The sequence below is a fragment of the Puma concolor genome, chromosome A2 (assembly GCF_028749965.1).
Source record: "Puma concolor isolate L17-30 chromosome A2, mPumCon1.1.hap2, whole genome shotgun sequence".
Taxonomy (NCBI): domain Eukaryota; kingdom Metazoa; phylum Chordata; class Mammalia; order Carnivora; family Felidae; genus Puma; species Puma concolor.
In genome coordinates, this window is record NC_141668.1 from 6,188,130 (window position 1) to 6,214,396 (window position 26,267).

At 61.1% G+C, this 26,267-nt stretch overlaps 3 protein-coding genes across 7 annotated transcripts; 2 read left to right on the plus strand and 1 right to left on the minus strand.

Moving 5' to 3' along the window:
- Positions 1-20: 20 nt before the first annotated feature.
- On the plus strand, positions 21-4,994 carry FASTK (Fas activated serine/threonine kinase). Of its 4 annotated transcripts, XM_086686336.1 has the most exons (11): positions 26-241; positions 1,025-1,447; positions 1,940-2,119; positions 2,246-2,385; positions 2,873-3,086; positions 3,191-3,350; positions 3,589-3,680; positions 3,765-3,900; positions 3,972-4,086; positions 4,189-4,292; positions 4,867-4,994. In XM_086686336.1, the coding sequence occupies exons 1-11, from the start codon at positions 160-162 to the stop codon at positions 4,874-4,876; spliced, it is 1,656 nt and encodes a 551-aa protein (XP_086542462.1). In that variant the 5' UTR covers positions 26-159; the 3' UTR covers positions 4,877-4,994. The 4 variants fall into 4 exon arrangements, with proteins under 4 accessions (XP_086542479.1, XP_086542462.1, XP_025785308.1 ...); XM_025929523.2 differs by lacking the exon at positions 4,867-4,994 and having other exon boundaries at positions 4,189-4,400; XM_086686353.1 differs by lacking the exons at positions 4,189-4,292; positions 4,867-4,994 and having other exon boundaries at positions 21-241; positions 3,589-3,691; positions 3,787-3,900; positions 3,972-4,089.
- Positions 4,496-20,026, minus strand: SLC4A2 (solute carrier family 4 member 2). Of its 2 annotated transcripts, XM_086686313.1 has the most exons (23): positions 19,843-20,026; positions 17,512-17,625; positions 15,664-15,829; positions 15,284-15,525; positions 15,085-15,203; positions 13,438-13,670; positions 13,204-13,346; positions 12,013-12,193; positions 9,956-10,091; positions 9,697-9,862; positions 9,430-9,544; positions 9,115-9,299; positions 8,778-9,003; positions 8,419-8,634; positions 8,190-8,338; positions 7,870-8,064; positions 6,760-7,014; positions 6,563-6,652; positions 6,197-6,363; positions 5,557-5,810; positions 5,291-5,460; positions 4,842-5,015; positions 4,496-4,738 (listed from the first exon to the last, which is right to left on the minus strand). In XM_086686313.1, the coding sequence occupies exons 2-23, from the start codon at positions 17,560-17,562 to the stop codon at positions 4,658-4,660; spliced, it is 3,714 nt and encodes a 1,237-aa protein (XP_086542439.1). In that variant the 5' UTR covers positions 17,563-17,625; positions 19,843-20,026; the 3' UTR covers positions 4,496-4,657. The 2 variants fall into 2 exon arrangements, with proteins under 2 accessions (XP_086542439.1, XP_086542446.1); XM_086686320.1 differs by lacking the exons at positions 17,512-17,625; positions 19,843-20,026 and adding an exon at positions 16,855-16,958.
- Positions 20,027-21,774: 1,748 nt separating this feature from the next.
- Positions 21,775-26,108, plus strand: CDK5 (cyclin dependent kinase 5). The gene is made up of 12 exons (XM_025929565.2): positions 21,775-21,908; positions 22,566-22,654; positions 22,747-22,814; positions 22,983-23,043; positions 23,143-23,199; positions 23,982-24,077; positions 24,229-24,303; positions 24,468-24,564; positions 24,734-24,803; positions 25,459-25,519; positions 25,623-25,703; positions 25,830-26,108. Exons 1-12 carry the CDS (start codon positions 21,872-21,874, stop codon positions 25,914-25,916), a joined length of 879 nt encoding a protein of 292 aa, XP_025785350.1. The 5' UTR covers positions 21,775-21,871; the 3' UTR covers positions 25,917-26,108.
- The last annotated feature ends 159 nt before the right edge of the window (positions 26,109-26,267 follow it).

The following is a 26,267-nucleotide window of genomic DNA, read 5'->3' on the forward strand; positions in this document are numbered from 1 at the left end:
CTCGGCGGCCGCGGCGGCCGCGGCGGCGGCGGCGGCGGCGGCGGCGCGCGCAGGGCCTGACGGGAGCCACGTCTGTCCCGGTCGGGGACTGAGCCGCTATTGGCGTCCGGGCCGCGATCCGGGGGCTGCTGGGAAGATGGCGGACTCGGTGGCCCGCCGATGAGGAAGCCGCGGAGGGAGCCCGGCTCCCGGGCCCCGAGACCGACTGAGGGAGCGACCTGCGCGGGGCCTGGGGAGTCATGTAGGGGTGGCATCTGCGGGGCGGGCTGCGGGCGGGCGGCGGGAGTTGGCGTTGGCGACCATGACCACGGTCTGCTGGCGTCCCCGGGCTCGGGTGGGTGTGGGGGTCCCTGACACGGCCGACTCCGCACCTTTGCAAAGCTGGGCGCTCGGGCTCCACGGGCGCCCCGCGAGGTGGGCGCTGCGTTCTCGTTTCACGGGTGAGGAGGCTTGGGCTGAGAGACGAAGCCACTTGTCCAAGGTCATGCCGGTGGTAAGCGGGAGCGCCCAGCATGGAACCCAGGACCGCCGGCTGCGGAGCCCGCGTTCCACCCTCCTCGCCGCTGCCGCCTCCTGCGAGAGGGGGAGGTGGTCGGGAGGGCGTATCGACGGGGCCAGCTGGGCTCCAGGCTGGGCACGACCACTAACCCGATTCGTGACCTCAGGCTTCACTGCCTTTCTTCTCTGGGCCTTGGTTTCTCCACCTGTGAAATCGATGTGGTGCCAGCCCTGCCTACCACCTCATAGGCGTGTGTAGAGGACCAGAGGAGATACGCAATGCATGTGGAATTGCTTTGTAAATATCACTGTGCCGCGTACACCGAAGGTGCCGTTTCAGAGGATGGAAGGAGGCAGAGAGGGGCAGGGTGGGGAAGACTAGAGCAGTCTCCAGGAAGAGTGAACATGAGTCTGGGTTGCTCCGACCCCAGGGCCCTCTGAATTGGGGAGCGAGGTAAGGAGTAAGATAGCGGGTTTTCCTCCCCTTTGGAGAAAACCTCACCCCCTTTTCTGGGCTGCCCCTCAGGGTCTCCAACACCAAACTCCATGCTTCGAGTCCTGCTCTCTGCCCAGGCCTCTGCTGCTCGGCTCTCTGGCCTGCTGCTGCTCCCGCCAGTACAGCCCTGTTGTCTGGGGCCCGGCAAGTGGGGGGACTGGCCTCCTGGAGGAGGCCTCCATGCAGGCCCCGTGCAGGGGCTACAGCGGCTTCTGGAACAGGCGAGGAGCCCCGGGGAGCTGCTGCGCTGGCTGGGCCAGAACCCCACCAAGGTGCGCGCCCATCACTACCCCGTGGCACTTCGTCGTCTGGGCCAACTCTTGGGGTCTCAGCCACGGCCCCCTCCTGTGGAGCAGGCCACACTACAGGACTTGAGTCAGCTCATCATCCGAAACTGCCCCTCCTTTGATATTCACACCATCCACGTGTGTCTGCACCTTGCAGTCTTACTTGGTGAGGAGGGTGTCTGGGGGTGGGTGGGTGTTAACGGAAGAGTAGAGAAAGAGCATAGAAGACCCGAGATCACTGACAGAATTCACCTCTCAGGCTCTGCCAGGAATGGCGCATACCCTGGCACGCTTGCTGCCCCTCCCGTCTTCACAGCAGACACCAGGAGTCCAGCAGCCTTCGTTCCAGCTTAGCTAGGGTGCCAACCCTGATTCCTTCCAATACAGTGCTCTAGAAAGCCACTATAGCGTGTCACCATTGGCATGAGATGAGAAGTCACTTGCCATCTTTGTATAAGGCCTTCCCCACAGACTGTCCTGATACCATACGTTCACATGGCGTTTCACCTTTCTCCAGTGTTTCCACTTACACTGTAGCAACCCTTCCAGTCCAGAACGTGGAGACGTGAGAGGTTGGGAATTCACCCACTGAACCCAGGACTGGAACAGAGCAGCTCTTCGTTACCAGGACTGCCTCCTCTGACCCTCTCCCTCTCAGGCTTCCCATCAGATGGGCCCTTGATGTGTGCCCTGGAGCAGGAGAGAAGGTTCCGCCTCCCTCCGAAGCCACCTCCCTCTCTGCAACCTGTCCTTCGCGGTGGGCAAAGATTGGAAGCTGCTCTGAGCTGCCCTCGTTTCCTGAGGCATCCGCGGCAGCATCTCATCCGCAGCCTGGCAGGTGCTGGAGGGGACTAAAGGCAGGTGGCGGGGAGGGGCCGAAGAGGAGGCAGGTGGTGGTGTCTGGGCTAAAAGGCGTCGTCCAGATCTGGCCCGAGGGTCCAGCATAATAGGCTGTTTTTCACAGAGGCCAGGCCGGAGGAACTGACACCCCACGTGATGGTGCTCCTGGCCCAGCACCTGGCCCGGCACCGGTTGCGGGAGCCCCAGCTTCTGGAAGCCATTGCCCATTTCCTGGTGGTCCAGGAAATGCAGCTCAGCAGCAAGGTGGGATTACCTCCCGCCCTGCCATGCTCCTCTCCCAGCCCTCCTCAGGCACCGTGTCAGGCCCAGCCCCCCATGCAGCTTGACCGGCTGCTGCTTCCTGCCGCAGACAACCAGCTAGGCTCTCTGCTCTGGCCCCTGGGGGTTCGTCTTTGCTCACACCCTCTTGGCTTGTCCACCTACCCAGCGTGTATGCCTGGTTCTCTGCAGTTCTCCAAGCACTCGGCGCTGTCTTAGCTTCGTTGAGCCCACCCCTCTAAGTCTTCAGGGCCGGCCCCCACAGCGACGTCTCCTCTACTGGTTTGATTAATCACATGGGGCTCAAGACACTGGTTACGCTGTCAAACTTCTGGTGTGTACGCCGGGGTAGAGGGATCGTTCTGCCTTTACAGAGACAGCAGCTTGCAGGCCAAGCCTCCCCGAGGCTCAGCTTGTGGCGGATACCGGAGAACTGTTTCGTGCGGGGTGAAGGGCTGCTCTTCCTTCACAGGTGGTACAGAAGTTGGTCCTGCCCTTTGGGCGGCTGAACTACTTGCCCCTGGAACAGCAGTTTATGCCCTGCCTTGAGAGGATCCTGGCTCGGGAAGCAGGGGTGGCTCCCCTGGCTACTGTCAACATCTTGATGTCACTGTGCCAGCTGCGGTGCCTGCCCTTCAGGGCCCTGCACTTTGTCTTTTCCCCAGGATTCATCAACCACATCAGTGGTGCGCGGACAGGAGGGCTGGCTGGGTCCCCGAGGGCCAGCGGGCAGGGGCGAGTGGGGGTGGGGCCCCGCAGCCCAGCGAGCCTCCGGCCTGCTTTCCCACAGGCACCCCTCACGCCCTGATTGTGCGGCGCTACCTCTCCCTGCTGGACGCAGCCGTGGAGCTGGAACTTCCAGGATACCGGGGTCCCCGCCTTCCCCGAAGGCAGCAAGTGCCCATCTTCCCCCAGCCACTCATCACTGACCGTGCCCGCTGCAAGTACAGGTGGATGGGGCAGCCTGGGGGAGGGGAGGGGAGGGGACCAGCCTGCAAGCAGCACAGAGTAGAGGAGCCAGGGGGACCCTGAACTGTCCGTGCTCGTGCGCCCTAAGTGGTCACGGGAGGGGACAGAAATGGGCCTCGGGACGTGGAAGGCATTTGCCCAGGGTGGAGAAGCGTACAGGAGTGATTTAGGAGGAGACTCTCAAGCCTTTCCATATCGGTGTTCCCCCTCCCCTCTCAGTCACAAGGATATAGTGGCGGAGGGGCTGCGCCAGCTGCTGGGGGAAGAGAAGTACCGGCAGGACCTGACCGTGCCTCCAGGCTACTGCACAGGTGAGCCCCAGGTGGGGTGGCCCAGCCCGCAGGGATACAGAGCCGTGGCTGGAAGCCAGCGGCCCTTTCTCTTCCTCCCTCCAGACTTCCTGTTGTGTGTCAGCAGCTCTGGTGCCGTGCTGCCCGTGAGGACCCAGGACCCCTTCCTACCATACCCTCCCAGGTCCTGTCCCCAGGGCCAGGCTGCCTCTCAGCCCACGACCCATGACCCGGCCCAAAGGTAAGGGGAGAGGGCGGAGGAGCCTCCCCTGCCTCTGGACAGCGCCCTGAGCTGTGGTCCGCCCCCTCCAGGGTGGTGCTGATGCTGCGGGAGCGCTGGCATTTCTGCCGCGACGGACGAGTGCTGCTGGGCTCGCGGGCCCTACGGGAGCGGCACCTGGGCCTGATGGGCTACCAGCTCCTGCCGGTGAGCGGCCCCTGCCTCGCCCCGGGAGAGACTCCACACCGTCCTTTCTCCCCTCAGCCCACGGGCCCTGTGGGTAACGAGCTGTCCTCCCCTCCCCCGCAGCTGCCCTTCGAGGAACTGGAGTCACAGAGAGGCCTGCCCCAGCTCAAGAGCTACCTGAGGCAGAAGCTCCAGGCCTTGGGCCTCCGCTGGGGGCCTGAAGGGGGGTGAGGGGGCACACACGGGGCTCAGGATGACCCTCCGATGGGGGGTGGACGATTTGCACTTTGGCTTTCTCTGTTTCGGTTTCTCATTAAAATCCCTTTCCTTCCTCATCTTGCATCTTGTTTCTGGGACAGGGAGCGGGCTGGGTTCCCCCACCTCTTTCCCATCCGTGCCCCCTCCCCATACAGAGACAGAAGGCCAAGGATAGGTGGGGGCCGAAGCACTTTACTGTGGGGGGGGGGGTGAGGATGGTAAGGGGACTTTAAATTATTCACTTAAATAAAAATGAGGGACGGGAGGGGGAGAGCACCCCCCAGCCCCTGTTCCCTCTGTCCGTCTGTCCCTCGGCTGTCGGTCCAGGCAGCGGCTACACAGGCATGGGCATCTCATTGTACTCGTCCACACCCTCCCGCTCATCGAACACTGGCTCCGCCTCATTAGCATCCAGCTGTGGGGGTGGAGGGAATCAAGAAGGTGGATCCTGACCTCAAGCTGGAAGGGGACCCCAGAGGGCACCGGCGGGGCTGGTGGGGAGGGGCAGGAGGCCTTACACATTTCATCTCTCGCTCGGTGAAGATTCGGGTGAGCACCACCATGCGGAGCGGCACTGTGAGGATGAGGATGAAGGGGAAGGCCAGGGAGGCGGCTGTGGACATGACCGCCCAGAGCAAGGCCAAGCAGAGCAGCTGCAGGGCTGTGAACAGGTGCATACGGAGGGTCCGAACCTGGGGGTGAGGCGGGAGGAGACACGTGAGCCCAGGCTTCTCCCCGGCCTCGGAGGGCCACCCGGCCCGCCACATTCAGGAGGCCCGCCGCATTCTTCCCTGCACAGGGGTGGGGATGGAAGTGCCTTCCTGGGTGCTTACCAGAGCTGCGTCTATGCAGACTCAATGGCGGCTGGCCCAAGTGGGCAGGTGGGGTGCCGGAGAGTATGACCCCCCGCCCCCCGCAACGGACCCGGAGGGGCAGAGGCACGGGGCTCTTTGAAGCGGGCTCTTACCTTCTTGACGTAGGTCACATCTGGGTGGTGTTTGGGGGGCATGAGCAGCAGGTGCAGCCGCTCGTAGAACTGGATCCCGTTAAGGGAGGTAACTCCCATGTACAGAAAAATTCCAAAGAGCACAGCCAAGGGGATCTGCCGGAGCAGGTCCCCAATAACCAAGGAGAGGCCTGGCGGGGGGGGCGGAGAGGGAGGAACGGCTGGCACCAGGGCTCCCCATCCTCAGAGACCCGTCTGGGAAGGGCGGGGGCAAGAGGTGGACGTACCCACAAGCAGGGCGACCAGCAGCCCTGTTACCCGCTGCTCCTTGACCTCCTGGATCTTGGGCTTGTCCCCAGGCGCCACGGCCTTGCTCATGACGGTGAGCGCGTTGGCGTGGGTGACGGAGCGGACAGTGGCGGCAGCCAGCCAGGGCAGGCCGAAGAGGGCACAGATGCCTCCCATGGCCACGATAAGCAGCAGGTCCAGGTGGAAGCCGGAGCCCTTCTGCAGCATCCGCTCCTTCTTGGAGATGATCAGCCTGAATGGGGACAGGCACTCACTGACGCCCTGGAACCAGCTTGGCACAGAGCCGTGTCTTTCCAGAGCATCCAGCCAGTAGCCTCTGTCTGTTTTTGGAAGCTGGTGGTCCCTGCCCATCCCGTCAGGATAAGACCTCTGTCACGGCTGAGCCTTCCCCAGGCCACCCTCCCTGCCCTTCAGGACAGCTTCCGGTCCGTACTGCGCCCATCCCAGCAAACGTCAGTGGAACTTTCTATTGTCTACAAAATAAGCTCTAGGGGCCAGCCAGGCATCCTGGGCTCCCCCCACCCAGTGCACCCATTATCTCCCAGGCTGGCTGGGATTCCCTTCCGTGAATGATGTGGTTCCTGTCCACAGGGCGCCCTCCTGGCTGGGACCACTCACGTGGTGATCTGAGTCTCCATGAAAATGAGGATGAAGACCAAGATGGCGGGCAGCAGGCTGGCAACCATCATCCACACGGGGAAGGAGCTGTTCTCCCCCAGAGGGTTGATGACCCAGCCCCGCTTTTCTGGGGCTGTCACGGAGAATCCACTGGGCACGCTCAGCTTCTGCAGGACAGAGGTGGGCCTGGGGGTCGGTGAACCTTGGAGGGAGAGCCCTGAACTGCGACAGGCAGGGTGAATGCCGAGGGCCTGCTGTGGCAGAGGCCTGGTGTGTGCCCAGCTGAGAGGCAGGGGCTGGGCTGGAGAACAGCTGGAGCCGGGTGCCAGGCAGCACCCCCTCCCTGCTGCGTGTGCTCCACCTTACCTGGGTATAGGTGTCCTCAATACTGTAATCCACAAGCACCATGATGAGGATCGCGATGGGCACCCCAAAGTCGCCAATCACCCGCCGCACCTGTGGGCAAGCACCGTGCTCAGGCCCCCCGCCTCCCTCCAGCCGTGACTCAGTCACCCTTCCTGGCCCCCCGCTTCCGCCTCCCTCCGGCATTTCAGCCCACACACCCGGCCAGGGAAGAACCGGCTGTTCTTGAATTTGCGCAGGAAGAAAGCGATAAAGAAGGTGCCGGCCATGAGCACCAGCGACAGCAGGGCCGTGTTGGGCTGGCCCCGGGGCCTCCCCTGCCCGGCTGGCACAGATGAGCTCCCATTCCCCGGCCCCAGCGTGGCTCCTGCCCTGTGCCACGTGGTGTTCTCGCCGCTGTCTGCCTCAGAGCTATTGGAGACGGAGCAGCCGTGGAGGGGGTGTTCCTGGAAGATCTGGGGAGAGGACAAAGGACTCCATCAGTGAAACTGGCAAGATTTCTGGGCCTGGATGTATGCTGAGCGGGGCAGACGGGATAGGGGATGGTGGGCCTGGCCTCACAGGGGTTGTCCTGCTGATCAAGAAAATGGCTGAGGTCGCCAGCTGTGAGCAAGGGAAACCGGGCATGAAGAGAGGGGCTCGTCTACTTCGGGCAGCTGCGGACTACAGAGGGGCAGAGTGCAGGGCGCAGAGGACTGCAGTGGCAGTCTCCTAAGCCTGACCCAGGCAAGGGTCTGGTGCCCAAGCCGGGACTCTTTGTCACCTTGGGGGCGTTTCTCTTCTATGCTTCTGGGTTGTTTGCCACTTCAACAAAAGGACGTATTACTTTTGTTATTAAAGCACGTGTGAGTGGGGCGCCTGGGTGGCTCAGTCGGTTGAGTGTCCGACTTCGGCTCAGGTCATGATCTCACGGTCCGTGAATTCGGGCCCTGCGGCGGGCTCTGTGCTGACAGCTCAGGGCCTGGAGCCTGCTTCAGATTCTGTGTCTCCCTCCCCTCAGCTCCTCCCTTGCTCACACTCTCTCTCTCAAAAATAAAAAGATAATTAAAAAAAACCAAAAACACGTGGGTTTTTAAGATTGACGTGCAGCTCCAGTATGTGTGTTGGTGGTGACAGGGAGGGTGGCGAGGGGCCAGGAGGAAGAACCAGCCCGTGCTCTGTGGGCTCCTCAGACAGCAGCCCAGGGGAGCTTCGGACAGCCTGGAACCTCACACCCGGAAGCGAGAATGAGACGGGCAGGATGTGCCCTGGCTCCCTCTGGTCCCGAGGCCTCACCCCTCCCAGCCCTATTCTCAGCAGGGCCTGTTCACCTTAATCAGCTTGTAGAAGGTCTCGTAGATGAAGATGAGGGAGATGAGGAAGGCAAAGATCTCCTGGGTGAACCGGGAGACAAAGCGCACCAGGAAGCTCCCCTCCAGGGCCACCATGAGCAGGGCCAGGAGCACCAGCCAGAAGCCGATCCACACGCGGCCCACCAGGTACTCCAGGTTGTTGCTCCTGCAGAACTGGGGGGGCGACCGGTCAGGTCCAGAGCCCGGGGGGGCTAACAAGGCGGGCGTGTCGGGGAACAGGAGGGGCAGCTGCGGCGGGGCAGGAAGAGCCAGCCCCCAGGTAGCCTGCGGGCCCTTACCGAGAAGAAGGCCTCCTCAAACACCAGCAGGGGCCCGGAAAAGCCGATCACCAGCAGTGGCTGGGCCCCCAGCAGGCAGAAGATCACACCCTGGAGCGCCGTGGACATGATCAGCTCTGACACCCCAATCAGGTCCTGAGTTTTCTCTCCTGGGGTGGCAGGGAGCAGCTCAGGAGCTGGCAACCAGGGCCCTGTGCGTGCCCTGCCCCCAGCTGAAGCCTCTCCTTACCCAGCAGCCCCCCGAAGGTGATGGCAGGGGACAGGGCCGCGAAGTAGATGAAGATGACGGCGGCCAGGCACTGGGGGTCAAGCGCATCTCGGAAGTCACTCAGGTAGTGGGGATAGCGGCGCCGCACGTCCCGGATCAGGCCCCCAAAGGGCCGGCCCGTCCGCCGGAGGGGATCGTCTTCGACTGCGCCTGTCGCCTCTACCATCTGCAGGAGCGCTGCAGCCCAGGCCTCCGTCAGGGCGCCCGCCGCGGCCCCTCCGTGCTCACCCCGCTCCTCCACGTACACACGGACCCCAGCCGGAGCCCCCGAGCCCCCACGGGCAGCCCGCTTCTCGCCCCTGGCCCACACTGGCCCATACCCTTATCTTGGGCCGACTTGGGCTCCAGTCCCGCCCCCGTGGGCAACAGCCGGCCCTGCTCCTCTCGCTTCTTGAGCATCTGGCGTTGGAAGTGAGCAACGGATCGCAGCAGCTCCTCGCCCTGCACCTCCGAGGGCGGCAGCACCACGCTGCAATCCAGGAAGGCGTTGATGGCGGTCAGCAGGTCCTCCCGCTCGTCTGCCAGGTAGGCTGCCTCGTGGAATTGCTGTCAAAGCAGGCCGGGGACCGGTGAGGGCACGGGGCGAGGCCGAGGGGCCCGGAGCAGGGCTGGGAGAGACCCCCGGGGCGTCCCGGCAGGCGCTGGGGAGGGCCTGACCTTGTCGGACATGAGGGTAGAGATAGAACGGCCGATCTCGTGGTAGTCCATGTTGGCGCTGCTCGGGCCCAGAAGCAGGAAGAGGAAGCGCACGGGCACAGGTACCTCCAGCACCGCGTCCAGCTCCACGGCCTCCCGCAGCCGCACGAAGGCCATGGTGGGGCGGGAGAGGAACTCCACGCAGCCTAAGGGCACGGTGCCATCATGGGCAGGAGAGGGCACGGGCCGCCCCCCGGCCCCTGGTCCCCAGCCCCAGGGTGGCACCGAGGCAGGCGTGGCCGCCGACACCCCTGCCCCCGAGACTCGCCCACATACCCACAAGGACCACCGTGGCCTCGGCGTTCTCGGGGATCTTCTCCAGGAGCTTCAGTTCGTGCTTGGACTTGGAGCGAGTGATGCCGGCTGGCGGGGCTGGAGGTGGCAGCTCCCGCTGGAAACACGGAAGAACGGAGCTCAGCCCTGCCGGCCCCAGCCCCCACCCCGCCACCCCACCCGGCGTGTTCACACCGGGCTCGCTCGCAGTCCCTCGGCCAGCCGTGGTGGCTGGGACCTGAACCAGGTAGGGCCACCGTTCCCCCTCACCTCTCGTTCCACCTCTAGCCGAGTCTCGGGGACGCCTCCGATGAGAGGCTCAGTGACATGGGGGTCGCTCTCGGCCCCCTGGCCGTGGTGATGCCCTAGCAGGGAGCCCAGGGAGCCGGCTGAGATGTTTCGAGGGAAGGAGAAGTCCTTCTCATCACTCGGGTGGCTAGAAGAGCAGAGGGCGGTGAAGGAAGGAGAACGGTGGCCAGGGCAAGGGTCAGGCAGGCAGGGGCAGCAGTGGGGGGGGGGGGGGTCTCACCTGTGTTTCAGCAGCAGGGCCCGCAGCACGTTGGCTCTGTCTTCAGCCTTGATCTGGTCAGAGATGACCATCTGCTCCACCACCTGGTGGGCCACCCCAGGCAGGGTCTGCTGGTCCAGGTCCAGAAGCACAGCCCCTGGAACAGGATGGCACAGAGGGGCCTTCATCCCCAGGCAAGAAACGCAGCCAGGGGGCAGAAGGGAGAAAGAACCAGGGACAAGGGGCCAGCTAGGTAAGTATGGTCCCAGGAAGGAGCGCTGGCCGAGAAATCAGCGAGCAGGGCTCCAGGCCCCAGCCCCGTCACCTCTCTGACCTGTTCCTTCCAGCACTCTCTCCCACGAGAACATCATGGGGCTCAGCAGAGGCCACCGAGGCAGGGCCCTCCCAGAGGCCCCTTCCAAGGAGCGCGCAGCCTCAACTGGGGTGCCCCAGGCCATCCACTCAGGCAGGGTCACTTTTTTTGTTGTTAGAAAGTTCCTCCTTTCAGCGAGCTCCACGCTGCCTCCCCTAACATCCACTCTAGGGTCCTAGTTCTGCCCTCTGAGCGTGACACAGCCCATCTGTGGCCTTGAGTCACCTGAATATGTCACCCTCCGCCCCAAGCTCCTTGACTTCCCCAAGTCCAACAGCTGCTCACAGGACAGTTTCCAGATCTTTCTCCCAGTCACTGCTCTGGACGACTGTTTGATACAGAAATGGAAGTCCTTTCAAAAGCGACCAGGTCATCTGTCAAGGTCACTTGCAGGAACACAGAACCAAAGAACGGACAGAACCAAAGACCCCTGAGCAGCCAAAACGGATTGCAAAGTCCTGTGATAAAGCACCTGCACTGTGGCACCTCATACAAAGCCTGCAAGCCTCGCTCAGAGTCTATTTACCCCTGGTTTTGAAATAATTCTGACAGAAGGTTTCTGAGTCCCCAGCTGCATACAAATAGGCCTTCTGACAGCAACCGGGAGTGACTTCCCCAGCGGGAAGGAGCAAACAAAGAGCAGAAATATCAGACCTAGACCTCAAGACTCCTGCATCTTATTTTTTTAGTGAAATTTACATAGCCTGTGGGGCCTCTGACTGGCTCAGTCGGTGCAGCATGTGACTCTTGATCTTGGGGTTGTGAGTTCAAGCCCCACACTGGGTGTAGAGATTACTTAAAAATAAAAATCTTTGAAAAAAAAAAGAAAAAGAAAAAGAAAATTCACGTAACCCTATAGATTAGATCATTTCAGAAAAGTTTCCATCAAAATTCTTTAAAAACATGTCAGCATCCCAAACATACCAGCTTCAGTTATCTGAAAACATCACTTAAAGAAGCCATTTGCTAAAAATCCCAGATAACAGAGAGTTGTGTCAATCCTGCCCTGCAATCACCAATGACAGAGCCCAAGAGGTGACAGGCTATATGACATCATGAGAAGAGAAGGCTCTGTCCTGAGCTCTGGTAACATCATACAATGTGCTGGTTAAGACAAATTTGGGGGGGGGGGGGGGAGGGGGGCAGGGGTATGCTTGAGTGGCTCAGTCGGTTAAGCATTTGATTAGGTCCTGATCTCACAGTTTTTGAGTTTGAGCCCCACGTCGGGGTCTGTGCTAACAGCTCAGAGCCTGGAGCTTGATTTGGATCGTGTGTCTCCCTCTCTCTCTCTGCCCCTCCCCTGCTTGTGCTCTGTCTCCCTCTCTGTCTCAAAAATAAACAAACATTTGGGGCACCTGGGTGGCTCAACTGGTTAAGCATCTGACTCTCGATTTTGGCTCAGCTCATGATCTTGCAGTCCATGAGATCGAGCCCCACATCGGGCTCCACACTGACGGTGTGGAGCCTGCTTGGGATCCTTTCTCTCTGCCCCTCCCGCACTCGCGCTCGCTCTCTCAAATTACATACGCTTAAAAAAATATTTTAAAAAATAACACGCCGCAACTAAAAAATAATAAAAATAAATAAGTAAATAACCATTAGGAAAAAAAAGAGATAAATTTGTGGGTTTCTGGTCCTCAGAGAACAGGCTCAGTCAACAAGATTTACCTGGGATGAGGATGGGGCGGGGGGCAGGGCAGGTTACCATGGGCCAGGGTCCGGCGGAGCTCGAGGAGGCTGCGGAAGGACAGGGAGGCCACGTGGGGCTTCCCCCAGCGCTCCGTCTCCTCCTCCACATCCTCCTCAAATTTGATCCAGCGTGCTGTCTCCCGCCACTGGGGCTCCTGGTTTTTGTCCAGCAGCAACTCATTGAGCTCCACAAATACCTTGGGATAAGATAAAAGGGCACGACAAGGTCAGAGCCGGCGGAGCCCAGGGGCTGTTCTCCAAGACAACCAGTGTCAGGGTGGGCGTGTGACCCGGCACGGGGCATGGCACGCGGGCACGGAGGTACATAGGTACGGAGTTCCCTCCTCTGTAAAACGGGAGTAGGAATACCCACCTCAAAGGCCTGTTATGAGGATCGAAAGAAAAAGTACACAAAATGCTCGGCACGGTACGTGACGTAGTAAATGCTTGATGAACGGTCACCACCCACGCCCCCCGACACTGGAGTGTCCTATGCTTCCGCGTCTACACGTTCAAGAACTGACAAAACTGACTGAGAACCACAGAAGAGCAGTCACCGCTGAGGGCACTGAGCAGAGGCGTGAAGGAACCGAGTGCGGAAAACGCTCTGTGTCCAGGGAGAGTTAGCCAGGTGTTTCCGTGTGCAAAAAAAAAATCACCGAGCTGTATGGTCAGCCCCAGTGCACCTCGCCGTATGCTGTGGGACCTCAATAAAAAGGTCAAAAAAAAAAAAAAAAAAAATCCACTGGAAGGGGTGGGGTTCAAGACCAGAGCCCTGGAGCCTAACATGGACAGCGTCACTAAGTAACAGTGATCCTGGCCAATCGCTGCCCCTGATTGATGGCTCGTGCCAGCTGGGCTGTCATCTTCACAGGTGTGGAAGGCCCAAATGAGCACAGGTGACTGGATTCTGAAAAATGACGCGTACGGCTCTACAGAGCCACCTCTGGCCCAAAGGGTCCTCAAGCTCCTCACTGCCAGCTGCCAGGAAACGGCCACGATATAGAAAAGAACAGGGTCTAAGACGTGAAACAGAATCCTAACACCCAACTCAACAACATCAAGGATTCTCGTGCAGTGTATAAGCCTCACAACTACAGGTGGCAGTCCCGGAGTTTGAAATTATTGCTGGGGCGAGGGCGGGGGGCGGCTGTGGGGAGAAGATGGACAGGGAGATGACAGAAGAGCATGAAGTAGAGAACAGTACCTCGTGAGGCTTGTGGGGAGCCCGGGGCCGGGTCCGAGGCGTGGGGCCAGGCTCTCGCCCTTCCCGGCCACCCTGCCCAGACCCTTTGGCATTCTTCCGCACCAAGTGCCGACGCACTCCAGGAACGTCCTCGAACCGGTGGCCTGCGGGAGGCAGAGAAACAGTGTCGGGCTCCCCCTTTCTCTTACGCCCCGTTCCCACCAGCATGGGGCATGGCCCGCGCCCAGCACTCACTCTTCATGAGGTCTAGGTCAGCGGTGGCCAGCGTCTGGGCCTCACTCTCGTCTGTGGGGACTCGGGGCAGCAGAGCCTGCTCAGCCCCAGTCATGCTTCCAATACGCCTCCTCTCCTGCAGGTTGTAGCTTCGGTGCCCAGGCTGCGCTTTGGGCTGGGGGCGCCCGGAAGCTCCCCCGTCGTCACCTCCTGCCGCGCCACTGGCCACAGCCGCCACCTCTTCCGCCGGGGCTCTGGACCGACAGAGCAGCCGTGAGCGGGAGCCACGCAGCAGGATCCTGGGAAGGGGACTCCAACCAGACCTCCTGCTCCCGCTCCCCGCTCTTGGTGGGTATGGGCGTGGAAGAGTGAAGATCCCAGGAGCGGACGCAGCATTTAAATCTGGCCCTACCCTCTCCTGGCCGTGCTGCCGGAGCAATCACACCGGCTCCCTCCAAACATAAACTGCTCAGCAGCAAAAGAGAGCTGGGGCCAGCCTCCTGGGGTGTGGGGCAAGGTGGTGCCGGGAAACGCACCTAGTACGGCGCCCCCGCCCCCACCAAGCACACCCCTCGCCATGGACCCAAACAGGGTCACGCGTCCAAGTTCCTAACCAAATGGAGTCAAGTACGTAAGAACGGGCCTTTAAAAGTATAGACGGCTCCCTGGAGGTCATGAGAACACAAACGCCTTGTCCTTACAGGTGCCAGCTTCTGCTCCTGTCCCCCAAATCAGGATGCCCCCTTCCTCTCTGCCACTGCCAGGGAGCCCAAGCCCTGCCACATCATCCTAAACGGCTCCTCCCCAGCCCCTAGCCCAGGTCCCGAACGAGGCCCTCCCGACAGGCTTTCTCCCCCAGTATCCACCCACCCCTCGCCCCCGGGCTCTCGGTTCTGTCTGCACCCCTGCCCACAAATCTGACCTACTTTTCCAACGCTACGCTCTCTCTGAGGCTCCTCCGCCTCCCACCGGCCCCTGGGCTGCCCGCCAGCTTGTGCCCCCGTGCACACGGCCCATGTGCTGCCTGCAGCCTCAGAGAGTCGTGGAGCACGCCCTTCTGTTCCCCGCAGCCCTTCACACTGCCTGGCACCCAGAAAACAACAGGTCCGTGATAGTGGTGACCTTGAGACCCAGGGCAAAGTGGTTTCCTCCAACAAGCCTTTTCGGGCTGACACCCCCAAACTCCAATCCCCCGCTGATACCGCCTAAATCTGCCCTTCAGCACAGTAACTTTTCTGGTGCCACTTCCCAGGAGCAAAAGGGGCTTCTCCTCGTCTTCTCGCATCTTTGGAGCCCCGGGGGATACTCGGAGGTTACAGATCCAACCCCTGATCCAGTGCTCGCTGCTCTACCCGAAGCCACAGGTGCAGGAGACGCGGGTGGGGGGTGGGGGGTGGCCTTAGCCTGCACACCTGTTCTGTGCCAGGCCAACCCACACTTAACTTTCATTCACACCACCCTTCGATTCCTGCAACCGCCTTGCGAGAGAGGTTCTATTCTTCTGCACACGGAAAGGCTGAGGCTGAGAAAGGTCGTACTTGCCCAAAGGGGGAGGGCTGGGATTTGAGCCCCCAGTCTGAGGATCCTGAGGCTCGTGCTTTTTTCTTCTTTTTTTTTTCCTACATCACCTCACTGACACCAGGAGGGGAAGTCTTTGGGGACACTTACCCAGTCTGGGCCCCTCTGCTGGCCCGGGGAGCCCCCTCCTGGTGGGGCAGCGGTGGAGGAGGGGATGGACTGGTCCTCTCTGCCTTCCGGTCGGGGCCTTCATCCTCCTGGAGAAAGAACTGGAACAGGAATCCATGAGGGCAGGTGAGGCCAGGCTAGGGATCCCGGAGGCACCCCCAGGAGCCCTGCCCCCACTCACCTGAACCGAAGAGGGTGTGGAGGCAGGGGACGGTTGGGTAAGTGCCCGGGCCCCCTCGGCCTCACTGGCCTCATCCTCATCTTCCTCCCCCTCTTCAATGGTGGGGGTCTCCCCGGTAGGGGAGGCTCCAGGGCGCCTGCGAGGCTTCCTTCCCAGGCCCTGGGGGGTCTTGCGGCGGCGGGCGTCCGGAGGCAAGTGGGCAGACAGCGGGTGATGGATGTGGTGGGAGGACTGGCGGTGGTCTACAGGGAGGAGGGGGCCTGGATGCAGGCGAGGCGCAGCATCCCTCCCCTCCCCCGCCGCCCTGGTTCCTCCCACTAGGCCCCCCCAGCCCCTCCCCTGCTGGACAGTCGAGCCCAGTGCCCCCGCTGCCCCCTCACATTCAAAGTCTTCCTCCCCATAGCTGCGGCCTGGCTCCTCTCCTCCTCGAGACCCAGCCTCCTGCAGGATCTCCTCAAACCGCTCCACACCCAGGGTGCGGTGGAGTTCATCCTCCTCCTGCTCGGGGAACCCAGGCGCTGCAGAGCCCAAGCTCTCTGGCTCTGGCTGTGGGGAAGAAGGGGTGGAGAGGACACACGGGGGCTCACCAAGGGTCGTACCCCGAAACCCCACCCTGTGCTAAGCTGGGGATCCAGGACCCCCCCACCAGCAGCCTTCCCCTCAAAGGCCAGGACTATCGGCGCCTGGCACGTGTGCCTGTGCCCGTTCCGGTCCGTTCTAGGGCAGGTGCAGAATCCTGTGGATCCAGCCCCGAGGTATGGCAGGGCGTGTGAACTGGCCAGTTCACATGGCTGCTGGTGAACAAATCCCCTCTGGCTGGAGAACAACTATCGAGCCTGAAAAGTAACTTCTGGAGGTGCCCAAGCTGACTGGCCGGGACTCTTCTGAGTCAAAGTGAAACCAAGCCCCTGGATAGGAATGCAACGCTTCACCTTGTCAGGAATTCCCCCCCCCACACCAACCCCAGCGGCACCCCACCGAGCCCAGGGCCCCTCAGCCGGCTCCTAGCCCCGCCTCTCACCCCCTCCCCCACCTGAGTCATACTGCAGGAGAGGAGCAGCGGACTGCGGTGGGTGGCGGCGATGCTTTGGAGAGCTCAGCCTAGCTAAGCAGCCTGCTGCCTAGCCACAGTCTTTGTCCAGCCCCCACCACCCCTGCCAGTCTCAGCTCCAAGCACCGCCAAATATTTGCTCTAGAGCTTCTGGACCTCAAGGGCATCGGGATCTCCAAGGGCGGGGTATGGAGCCCCCTCCGTGGCGGTGCCAGTGGCCAGAGCAAGGGGAGGAGGACTAAGAAGAAGGCGGGTCCTGGAGAGACACCGAGGTGGGGACAGGAGCAGCAGGGAGTGGCAGGGATACTGGATACAAGATACAGGGGTGGGGGGGGGGCTTGCTCCCCGCCCCCCCCGCCCCGCCCCCACCCATCTCGGCAGCTCTAGCCCGTTCCCCAAGCGCCGGGCTCCACTCTCACCAGAATTAGCAGCAGGAGGAAGGCGGCAGGAGGTGGCTGAAGCGAGTGAGCACAGGGAGCTACCCAGGGTGGGAACAGGGGGGGTCAAGAGCCCCTCGCACCTGAGGCCGCAGGAGGAAGTCCATGGCAGGCAGGGGTGAACTCGGGAAGGAGAGGGAGGGGACCTGCCCGTGCCCCTTCCCAGTCACGTGCCCTGCTGGGCCAGATGACCAATAAGGGGCTGATTATGGCACTTGGGGTTAATCATTACACTCCTCAGGAAAATCAGGAGGGGGCCACGTGGGGCGATGGCCACGTGGGGCGGGGCAGGGCGGGCCTGGGTGGCACGTGGGGCCAGGGGCGGGGCTGTTGCTGCAAACTGCCCAGAACCACTGTGCTAGGGCGCTACTGCCTCTAAAGCTGGGTCAGAGGGGGTCGCCAGGTTATAGACCCAGGGTCCCCAAAGTTCCTCTCTCTCTGAGGCTAAAGAACCTCCCAGGTCTTCAGGAGACAGCCTCCACTCCCTCCACGGGACTGGAAGTAGCATGACCCCCCTCCAACCAATACGCATCCCAGACTCCAGAGACCCCAATAAGGCCAGGGGGGGGAGGGATGGCAGCGCCCCCCCCAATCCATCAGAGGCTCCCCTTCCTCCAGAGTCTGCCTACACACACACATGTACACACAGACACACACGCACACACCCGTTTGATGTGGACCCTCCGTCAGAGCACCTGTGGCCGTGGGAGGAGCGGTGAGGTGGGCTGGGCAATACTCACAGTACAGAAAGAATCTGCGCCCGAGGCGGGGCGCCGGGGGGCGCTGCTCATGGCCAAATCTTAGCCCTTTTCACTGTCACTGCGGCTTTCAGGGCAACAAGGCGGCGGCATAACCTGAGCAGGGGGAGAGGACCGATCACGTGAGAGCAGGCCTCCAGGCAGAAGTGCCCCGGCCTTGCTCAGCCCCCCAACATACACCCCGCCCGGGGAGGGGGGGGAAACAGGTCTCAGGGATTTCCCGCCAGCTGGCACTGACCGGTCTCCCTGTGGCTCAGGATCCTCTAGACTAGGAAGGGTTTTAGGGTGGCCCTTAGAGGCCGGAGGGCAAAGAAAAAAGTTACTTATAGGAAGAAATGAGAAAAACAGAGAGGAGAGGACTGAGGCCAAGGAGGCCACAAAAGGCCAAGTGACTAAGGGAGTCCAGGCCAAGACCTCCAGAGAAGGCAGCAGAAATCAGGGTGGGGAGTGGAGGAGAGAGGGGGAGAAAAGACAGGCTGAAAAGGCAGAATCAGGAGCAGTGACTGGTGGCACCCAATGGGGGCTGACCAGGAGAAGAGTATCCTGGGGAGAGGCAGACACCCCGTGGAGCAGAGTGGGGAGAAGGAAAAGGAGAGACTGGAGGGAGCCCCAAACAGCAAGCAAGGGGGTGGCAGAGACACCAGACCCAGGGCTGGGAGGAGACACAGGACTGTGCCCCCTCCCCTGATGAAGTTGCTCCCTGGGGGGAGGGGCAGGAGCCCAACTCCACTCACTCAGTGGGAGGGAGGAAGGGAAGACAGCAGGCAGCGGGCACTGGCAGGACTGAGCTTTATAATGGGGGAGGGGCACGTGACGGACTGGGAAGAGGGTGGGCACAGAAACCCTGAGGTTCTGCCCTAAGGGGCAGTCCTGATCCCTCCCCTCCCCTAGGCGGGAGCCAGGAAAATATGAGTGTCAGGGCTGACGCCCTCCTGACTGTGACTGTAGGGGTGTCTGGGGAGGGCACTGTGTGTGGTGGGGAAGCAGAACAGTTGTGGTTAAGGAACCTGACCAGTGCAAACCAGGGTACTCATTCCTAGTGGGGGAGGCGGGGGTGGGGGGGCACTCAAGGTTCTCCAAAGTAAAGTACTTAATAAGTTCCCCAGTGTGTTGTTGGGGGCGGCGGGGGGGGGGGGGGGGACACAGTGTCCCACTTAGGGCAAACTCGGCATAAGACAGGTCAGCGGAGGGTCAAACAATATATATCTGGGGGGTCAGTCCAGGGTGGGGAGCCGGGAGCAACACATTCTTGGCAAGCACTCCCACTCAGCTGACGCTCTCTTCACCTCCCCCTAGCAGGCCTTCAGCCAGATCACGTCTGGTGTGAGGGAGAGGGGCACAGGGAGGCCCCCCCCACCCCCGCCTGAGAAGGGCGTGTGGTGTCTTGGGCACCTGCAGCTGCCCCACTCCCACTTCCAGGCTGTGCCCTCAGTGTACTCCTCCACCCCCCGCCCCCCACCCCCTCCCCGCCGTCCCAGAACACAAAGCAGCTTCTGTCCAGAGCATCGGTGCCGATAATCCGGGGTGGGGGCACATTCCGGGACCAGCCCCGACCGGCCCGGAGGATTAGCATCTCCCCCACCCCTGCCCAAGGGATTAGCACCCCGGACCCCCACTTGGGCATTAACCACCCCCCAAGTGAACTCGCACATTCCACAGCTCTTCGACGTGTGGCTGGTGGGGGTGGGGTGGGGGCGGAGGGAGGAGGATAAAGTGGATTTCAGGCAGCGCCGCCCCCACACTCAGCACCGGCTCCCCACCCAGACAAGCCAGCCCCCCCCCCCCCAGTCAGGTCCAACTCTCCAGGCTCATCTTTCCCATCCCCACCCAGGTGCTCCCTCTTCTGCCTGACCCCTTGTCCTGACCTGACCTGACACCCCCTCCCTTCCCAGCTCCGCCTCCTAACCCGGAGGTCGGGGGTAGCGGCCTGCGGCGATCCCCAGGCTAAGGCACCCTGGACGGGCCTTAAGAATAGAGCAGGGGGTCTTAGGGAGGGGGTATCGTCTGGAGCTCGCCCAGGAATTGGGAAGGCCGGCGGCGCCTCCCAGAGACTACCCTCTCCTGGTGGCAGGGGGCGCGGCACCCTCGATTTAGGTAACTCTAAAAAACGGACCCCAGATCCCGCTCCCGACCCACACTCCGCGCGCCTCCGCATCCTTCTCCCCAAGACCTCGCTTCCCCGCGCCCCAGTCTCCGCCCCTTCCTCCACTTCCACTCCCTCCCTGCTCTGAGTCCCGAGTTCCCCCCTTTCCTTCCCCCTCCCTTCCTCCCTCCGCGGCCCTGGCCCTCCTCCGCCGCCACCTCTCCGCTTACCCGCTTGCTCTGGACTTCGTGCCCCGGGGGTCTCGGGGTCTCTCCCCCTTCTCCGGAGCCCTCGCGCGCTCCCGACGACTCCCTAGTGCCCACCTCGGGGCGCACCCCCGCCGCTCCCAACTTCTCCCAACTCAACTTTCCCCCGCGCCGCGGGCAGGCCAGCCCCCTGCGTGCGCGCCCCCCCGGCGCACCGTGCGCGGCCCCGCCGCAGCGGGTAGGGAGGCGGGGAGCCGGGGCCGAGACCCGGGACGGAGGCGCGCTTCCAGACACCGCCCCGCGCTGGGAGCCCGGCGCCCCAGCTGCCACCCTCTCTCCTTCGGCTCAGTCCCGTGAGGCCGCCGCCCGGGCTTCCCGGCACGGGACTTGAGCACCCTGAGGACGCCGTCTCTTGGCCGCATTAGGCACCTCGGGGCGGAAGGGAGCCCGCCTTACGCTGGGGATCCCAGGCAGGAAAACGGCGACACAAAAATGATCGGGAAATTCCGGGCGGAGGAACTTGAAATAGAATGCATCGGGGTCAAGATTCTCCCCCTACCACCCCCCTCACCACCCCCTCCCCAGTAATCCCCACTGCCTCCAAGAAAGGCCGCGTCTTTGCCTGGGGGACGGGAGGGGGTTGGCGATAGGGGTGATTGCTGCTGGAGGTTGGATTCCTATTACCCTGAGCTGACCTAGACTTTTCGAACCGGGTACTTGTGCCTCCGAGAGATTTCCCTGTGGCGACCTCCCTCCTCGAACCCTATTATAATCATCCCCTGCCATTAAAGATCGCTCTGTGTATTTCTGGTTTTCTCAACTCGATGATAAATTCTTCCAGAGGAGGAGTATACTTTTCTTTTTAAAATTTTTATATTTTTTAGTATGCCACCAGGTGAAGCACAGCTTTGTGTTTGCCAAAAACGGTCTGGTCTAAACGAGTTAATTAACAAATGTTTAGCACCAACTATGGTTTGGGTGCTGAGGAGTGCTGTTTGGGGCCGTTTTTGTCCAGTTCACAGCCCTCAAGAATGCAATCATGAGACAATTAGAGAGGAGAGCAAGAAAATCTATAATCAACTCCTTAAGGGATGAGGTCAAGGCTGCTGCAAGTATAGCATATGTCTGTGCTTCTGTCTGTTGAGGGCGGTAGCCGACCTGCCAGTCCTCGGCCACACCCTGGTTGACTCCGGTGGGCCCGGGCTCTCCAGACTGGTATGGGGGAGGGAGGGAGGGGGACTCCCAGTGTTCCAGCCAGCTTGCCTTGGGGTGTCACAGTGTAGCGAACGGCTGGAGTCGGGTGGGCTCCGAGACGACACACGGGGCCGAGGGCAGAGAGGGGTCTCTGGCGTAAGTTAAATCCAGGGGCACACCTGCCTCTCTTCCCAGCCTTTGTGGTTCAGCTGGTCCCTGTGAAGTCATCACCAAAACATGGCTCGGAGCCATTCCCCAATCAATCCTGAGGTCTCCAGATGGCCTGGGGAGAGGTGGAAATCCGTAGCGCGATTGTCAGGAGGTCGTTGGAACCTCGACACCATCAGTCGCGTCAGGGCGCAGCTATCCGGGCCGGGGATGCAGGCCGCCAAACCCCGGAGAGCGCCCCACCCCCACCCTACTGCATTCTGGCTGTGTAGTACCAGAGAAACCCTTTTCAAAAGAAGGTTGTGATCACAGAAAGGAATAACAAGAGCAGGGCACACTGGGAGCTGTGGCGCGACGGCTGTGAGGCCCGGAAAGCGGACACGCGATGCTTCCTGGGGCTTGAAGTCCAAGGTTTTCCTCCGCGGTCGAACCGGGGCCCCGGGAAGCGAGTGCTGCAGAGAACCTTCGCGCAGCCTACTGGGAGTTGTAGTCTTTTTTTGCCTAATGCCCGGGACATTGCTGGGAAACCTGCGTACCCTTAGTACTACACGGCCCAGAAGCCCTTGCGCAGGCGGGAGGGGGGGGAGGGGGGAGGCGGGGCAGGGCCGGAGGCTGGGGTGCCGCCTCCTCTGCAACGCCGGGGCCGGAGTCTTAGAACCCAGGGCCCGTAGGGGTCCCCGCGGCTGCCGCGATGCAGAAATACGAGAAACTCGAGAAGATTGGGGAAGGTAATGGGACTACGAGATGTTCCTGCAAGATCTTCCTCTACAGACCCTTCAGCATTCCTTGCAGCCTGGCTCCTCTACCGTCAGCAATACCCACAGGCTCCGACCTCAACCCCGACTGCAGCCCTGGCCCCGAGCTCCACACTCCTTGCGGACACCTGTCCTTCCCGTTAGCATTTCCCGCAGACGCCCCTTCCCCACCTTAGCACTTCCTGGAGACCCACCTGCCGACCTTAACACTTCCTGCATCTTCCACCCGTAGCCTCAGCACCATTTGCAAAACCTCACCCAGCCCCCAGCCTCAGTTCTCGATGCAGACCTCCAACCTCAACATTTCTGCCGACCCCCACTTTTCTCCCAGACCTGCCCACCATCCCCAGACCCTCCGGAAGCACCGCCTTTATTATAGACCTCCTTACCCTCGCAGCCACAGCCTATCCCTGCTGCAGACACGCGTGAGCCATCTATCTACAGGCACCTTCTCTGCCCCTTCGTCACTTACAAAGCTCTGCAAATGCTGAGCCTTTCACCCTCAATCTCTTCCCTTACTCGTCCAGACATCAGAAATAACGCACACCTGCCTTGCCTGCTCTCCTGACAGGGACTTCCTGGGGTGGGAAGGGTGTCCCATCTTTACCCTCGCCCCCGACCTTCCTATAGGCACCTATGGAACAGTATTCAAGGCCAAAAACCGAGAGACCCATGAGATTGTGGCTCTGAAACGGGTGAGGCTGGATGACGATGATGAGGTAGGACTGGGACATCAGGGCTAGGGAGGGGGTTGAGGGCCCAGGTTGGGTGGGATGTGACTGTTGCCCACCCGGCCCCCTCCCATGTGTAGGGAGTGCCGAGCTCAGCCCTTCGGGAAATCTGCCTACTCAAAGAGCTGAAGCACAAGAACATCGTCAGGTGTGTGGATGGGCAGGGTCCTCCTTGCCTGTGTGGTCAGTTGGAGGAGGGGGGCTTCAGAGATGGGCTGGGCTGATGCTGGGACCAGGGTTGGGCTGATACAGATCCCTTGGGGACCTGAGGCTGAAACTCGTGGACCTGCCCCGCTGAGTCCTCCCTCCTCCCTAGGCTTCATGACGTCCTGCATAGCGACAAGAAGCTGACTTTGGTTTTTGAGTTCTGTGACCAGGTGACAGGGGGACTTGGGGGCCAGTAGCCTTGGGGGAGGGTATAGGGGCCCAGACTGAGGTTAAACTCTGTCACGTTCCTCACCCCCATCCCTTTTTAGGACCTTAAGAAGTATTTCGACAGCTGCAATGGTGACCTAGATCCTGAAATTGTAAAGGTGAGGGGCTAGTGTCCTGGAGACTCACTGAGGCCAAGTGGCACTCTGTCTTCAGCGTATGCACTCTCTGAGCACCAAGTTCAGGGCCTGAGCGGGGACACGCTGGGGTGTCAGAATGAGAAAACCCTGTCTCTACCCTCCAGGAGCTTTCCGTCTGAGCAAGCATCTTGACATGGTCTCTTTGATCTGACAGTAATACTTTGATATCAGTGATACGATTTGCATTTGAGAGACGAGGAAATGAGAGTCAGAGAGATACGTTCGTTCACTCATTCATTCATTCATTCATTCACTCACTCATTCATTCATTCATTCACTCACTCATTCATTCATTCATTCATTCATTCATTCAACAAACACCTATTGGATGCTTTGCTGTATGCCAGGCACTGTGCTAGGCCCGAGTGCCTGGCCCCAGTCCCAGGGGAAGCAGCGCTGAATGATAATACAGCACAGCATATATATTGATGGCTACGAAGTGTGTGCTTACCTAAGGCCAGTTAGGGGAGAGATCAGAGTGGGAGGGGGGGAAGGCCCACCAGGCTGTAAGTTCTAGAAGGGTGGGGAGCAGGGCCCCCACATATATACCTATATATATGGGTATATAATACCTACCACCATACAAAGCAGGTCCTCCGTAGCAAAGCGATGAGGTTGCTGAAAGATGGGTGGGGTTTTGAGGCTAGCAGAGGGTGAAGAGGGGAACATGACCCACTACTGGGTGCAGCTTCCTTCCAGAAGGTCTGATGCTCTCCCCCCCGCCACCCCTCTCCACCCCACAGTCCTTCCTCTTCCAGCTGCTGAAAGGCCTGGGATTCTGTCACAGCCGCAATGTACTGCACAGGGACCTGAAGCCCCAGAACCTGCTGATAAACAGGGTACCTCCTGGGGAGATGGTGGGAGGTCAGGGAGGCTGTAGTCACTGGCTGGCACAAGTGATGGGGGGAGCTGGGCTGGGAGGCAGAAGAAGGAGGCCTGCCCTGGGACTGTTGAAAACCCCTCTCAAAGTCCCTTTCCATCTCCACTCAGAACGGGGAGCTGAAATTGGCCGATTTTGGCTTGGCTCGAGCCTTTGGGATCCCAGTTCGCTGTTACTCAGCTGAGGTGAGCTGGAGGGGGGGTGGGAGATGGGGGTGAGGGAGGGGGTCCCCTCTGAGCATCTTTCCGTCTCCTACTCCAGGTCCCACACAATTGTTTCCCCTCCTCACCGAGCCCCTCCTCCCCAGTCCTCTAAGCAGGGGGGTCGCTGTGGGTGGGGTCTTCTCCAGGTGGTCACGCTGTGGTACCGCCCACCGGATGTCCTCTTTGGGGCCAAGCTGTACTCCACATCCATCGACATGTGGTCGGCCGGCTGCATCTTTGCAGGTGACATGCCTGGGGGTCTGCGGAGCCACTGTCTCTCCCATCTGAGTGGACAGATCGGGTCTGGAGTGGCCCCTCTGGGGAAGGGAGTGAGGCTCTTGGGGCTGGGGATAGGACACACAGAGGGTGCCATGGGAATGAGGGGTTCTTCATACCCCACTGCACCCCCTAGAGCTGGCCAATGCGGGGCGGCCTCTTTTCCCGGGCAATGACGTAGACGACCAGTTGAAGAGAATCTTCCGATATCCTTCGACATTTCCCTTTGCCTCGAGCTCTCTGAAGGGGAGTCAGAGGGGGCACCTGGCAGGCTCGGTCGGTAGAGCGTGCGACTCTTGACCACGAGGGTCACGAGTTTGAGCCCCACGTTGGGTGTAGAGTTTAATTTTAAAAACACGAAGGGGAGTAAGGAGCCTGTGGAGCGCAGAGTGCATGGGCTGGGCCAGGAGAGGGGGTGGCTTTGGGCGAGGGGATGGAGGGCGGACACCCCGGTAGGGCAGGGTTGAAGCTGTCTGCTGGAGAGTGTGTGACCTGTGACAAGGAGGGCTCACTTGGGGGAGTAGCCGTGAGCGTGTTCTTCCAGTTGAGAAGTGAATCCTTAGGACGCAGGAGCCAAAAGCAGCGGGGGGGGGGGGGGGGGTGTAGATGTGGGAGTAGGAGAAGGCCGACTGGTTCATCAGCAACAGACATCGGGGTTTATATAGGTCAGAGGAGTGAGCGTTTGTAAAGTGCCTGGCGCGCCCCGGGAACACCCTGCACGTGCTGGGTCCTGCCTCTGTCATGAGCGGTGGGATAAAGTGAGGGGTGTGGAGGTGGGTATATGAGAACCCCCCCCCCCAGGAGGGGAAGAGCTCCTCGCCCGCCCCTTTCCACCTGAGTGATCCTTGACCCCATGGACACGCTTCTGGGGACACCAACCGAGGAGCAGTGGCCTGCCATGACCAAGCTGCCAGACTATAAGGTGTGACGGGGAATAGCGGGGGTCCCTTTTGCTTCCCAGCTGTAGCAGCCTCCGGGCCCCCGCACCTGCTGGTCTGACTCTCCCTGCACCCCCACCCCCACAGCCCTACCCGATGTACCCGGCCACAACGTCCCTGGTGAATGTCGTACCCAAGCTCAATGCCACAGGGAGGGACCTTCTACAGGTGACCGAGGGCAGGGGCCGAGGGTGGAATCCAGACACTTGTCAGGAGGTCTAGGGGAGGCTGGGGCTGGAGGCAGTTAACCCAGCCTGAACCCGCCTTTCTTCGCGCCTTTCTTCACGCCTTCAGAACCTCCTGAAATGTAACCCCGTCCAGCGCATCTCGGCAGAGGAAGCCCTGCAACACCCCTACTTCTCCGACTTCTGCCCCCCGTAGGTTCCAGGACCTTGGCCGGGCTGGGGCCTGGCCTATTTAAGCCCCCTCCCAGGAGGGGAGGAAAAGCCGGGGGTGCACGGGGTGCTGAGCTCCAGCTGTGCTGGGCCCGGCCGGGGTGGGGGTGCCCCGGCCCGTGTTCTTCGCTCCCTCCGTGGACTTTATTTAATTTCATAAATTGGCTCCTTTCCCACAGTCTGGCTGATGTGGTAGAGTGGCTCTGAGAGGCGGGTGGGCTTGGGCAGGGGTCTCTGTTTTACCGCCCTCTCCGGCCTTGCTTCTGGCTCAGACCCAGCCCAGTGGTCCAGCCTTTGCTCCACTACTCTGAGTGGCCTGACACTTGGGGGCTGGGGG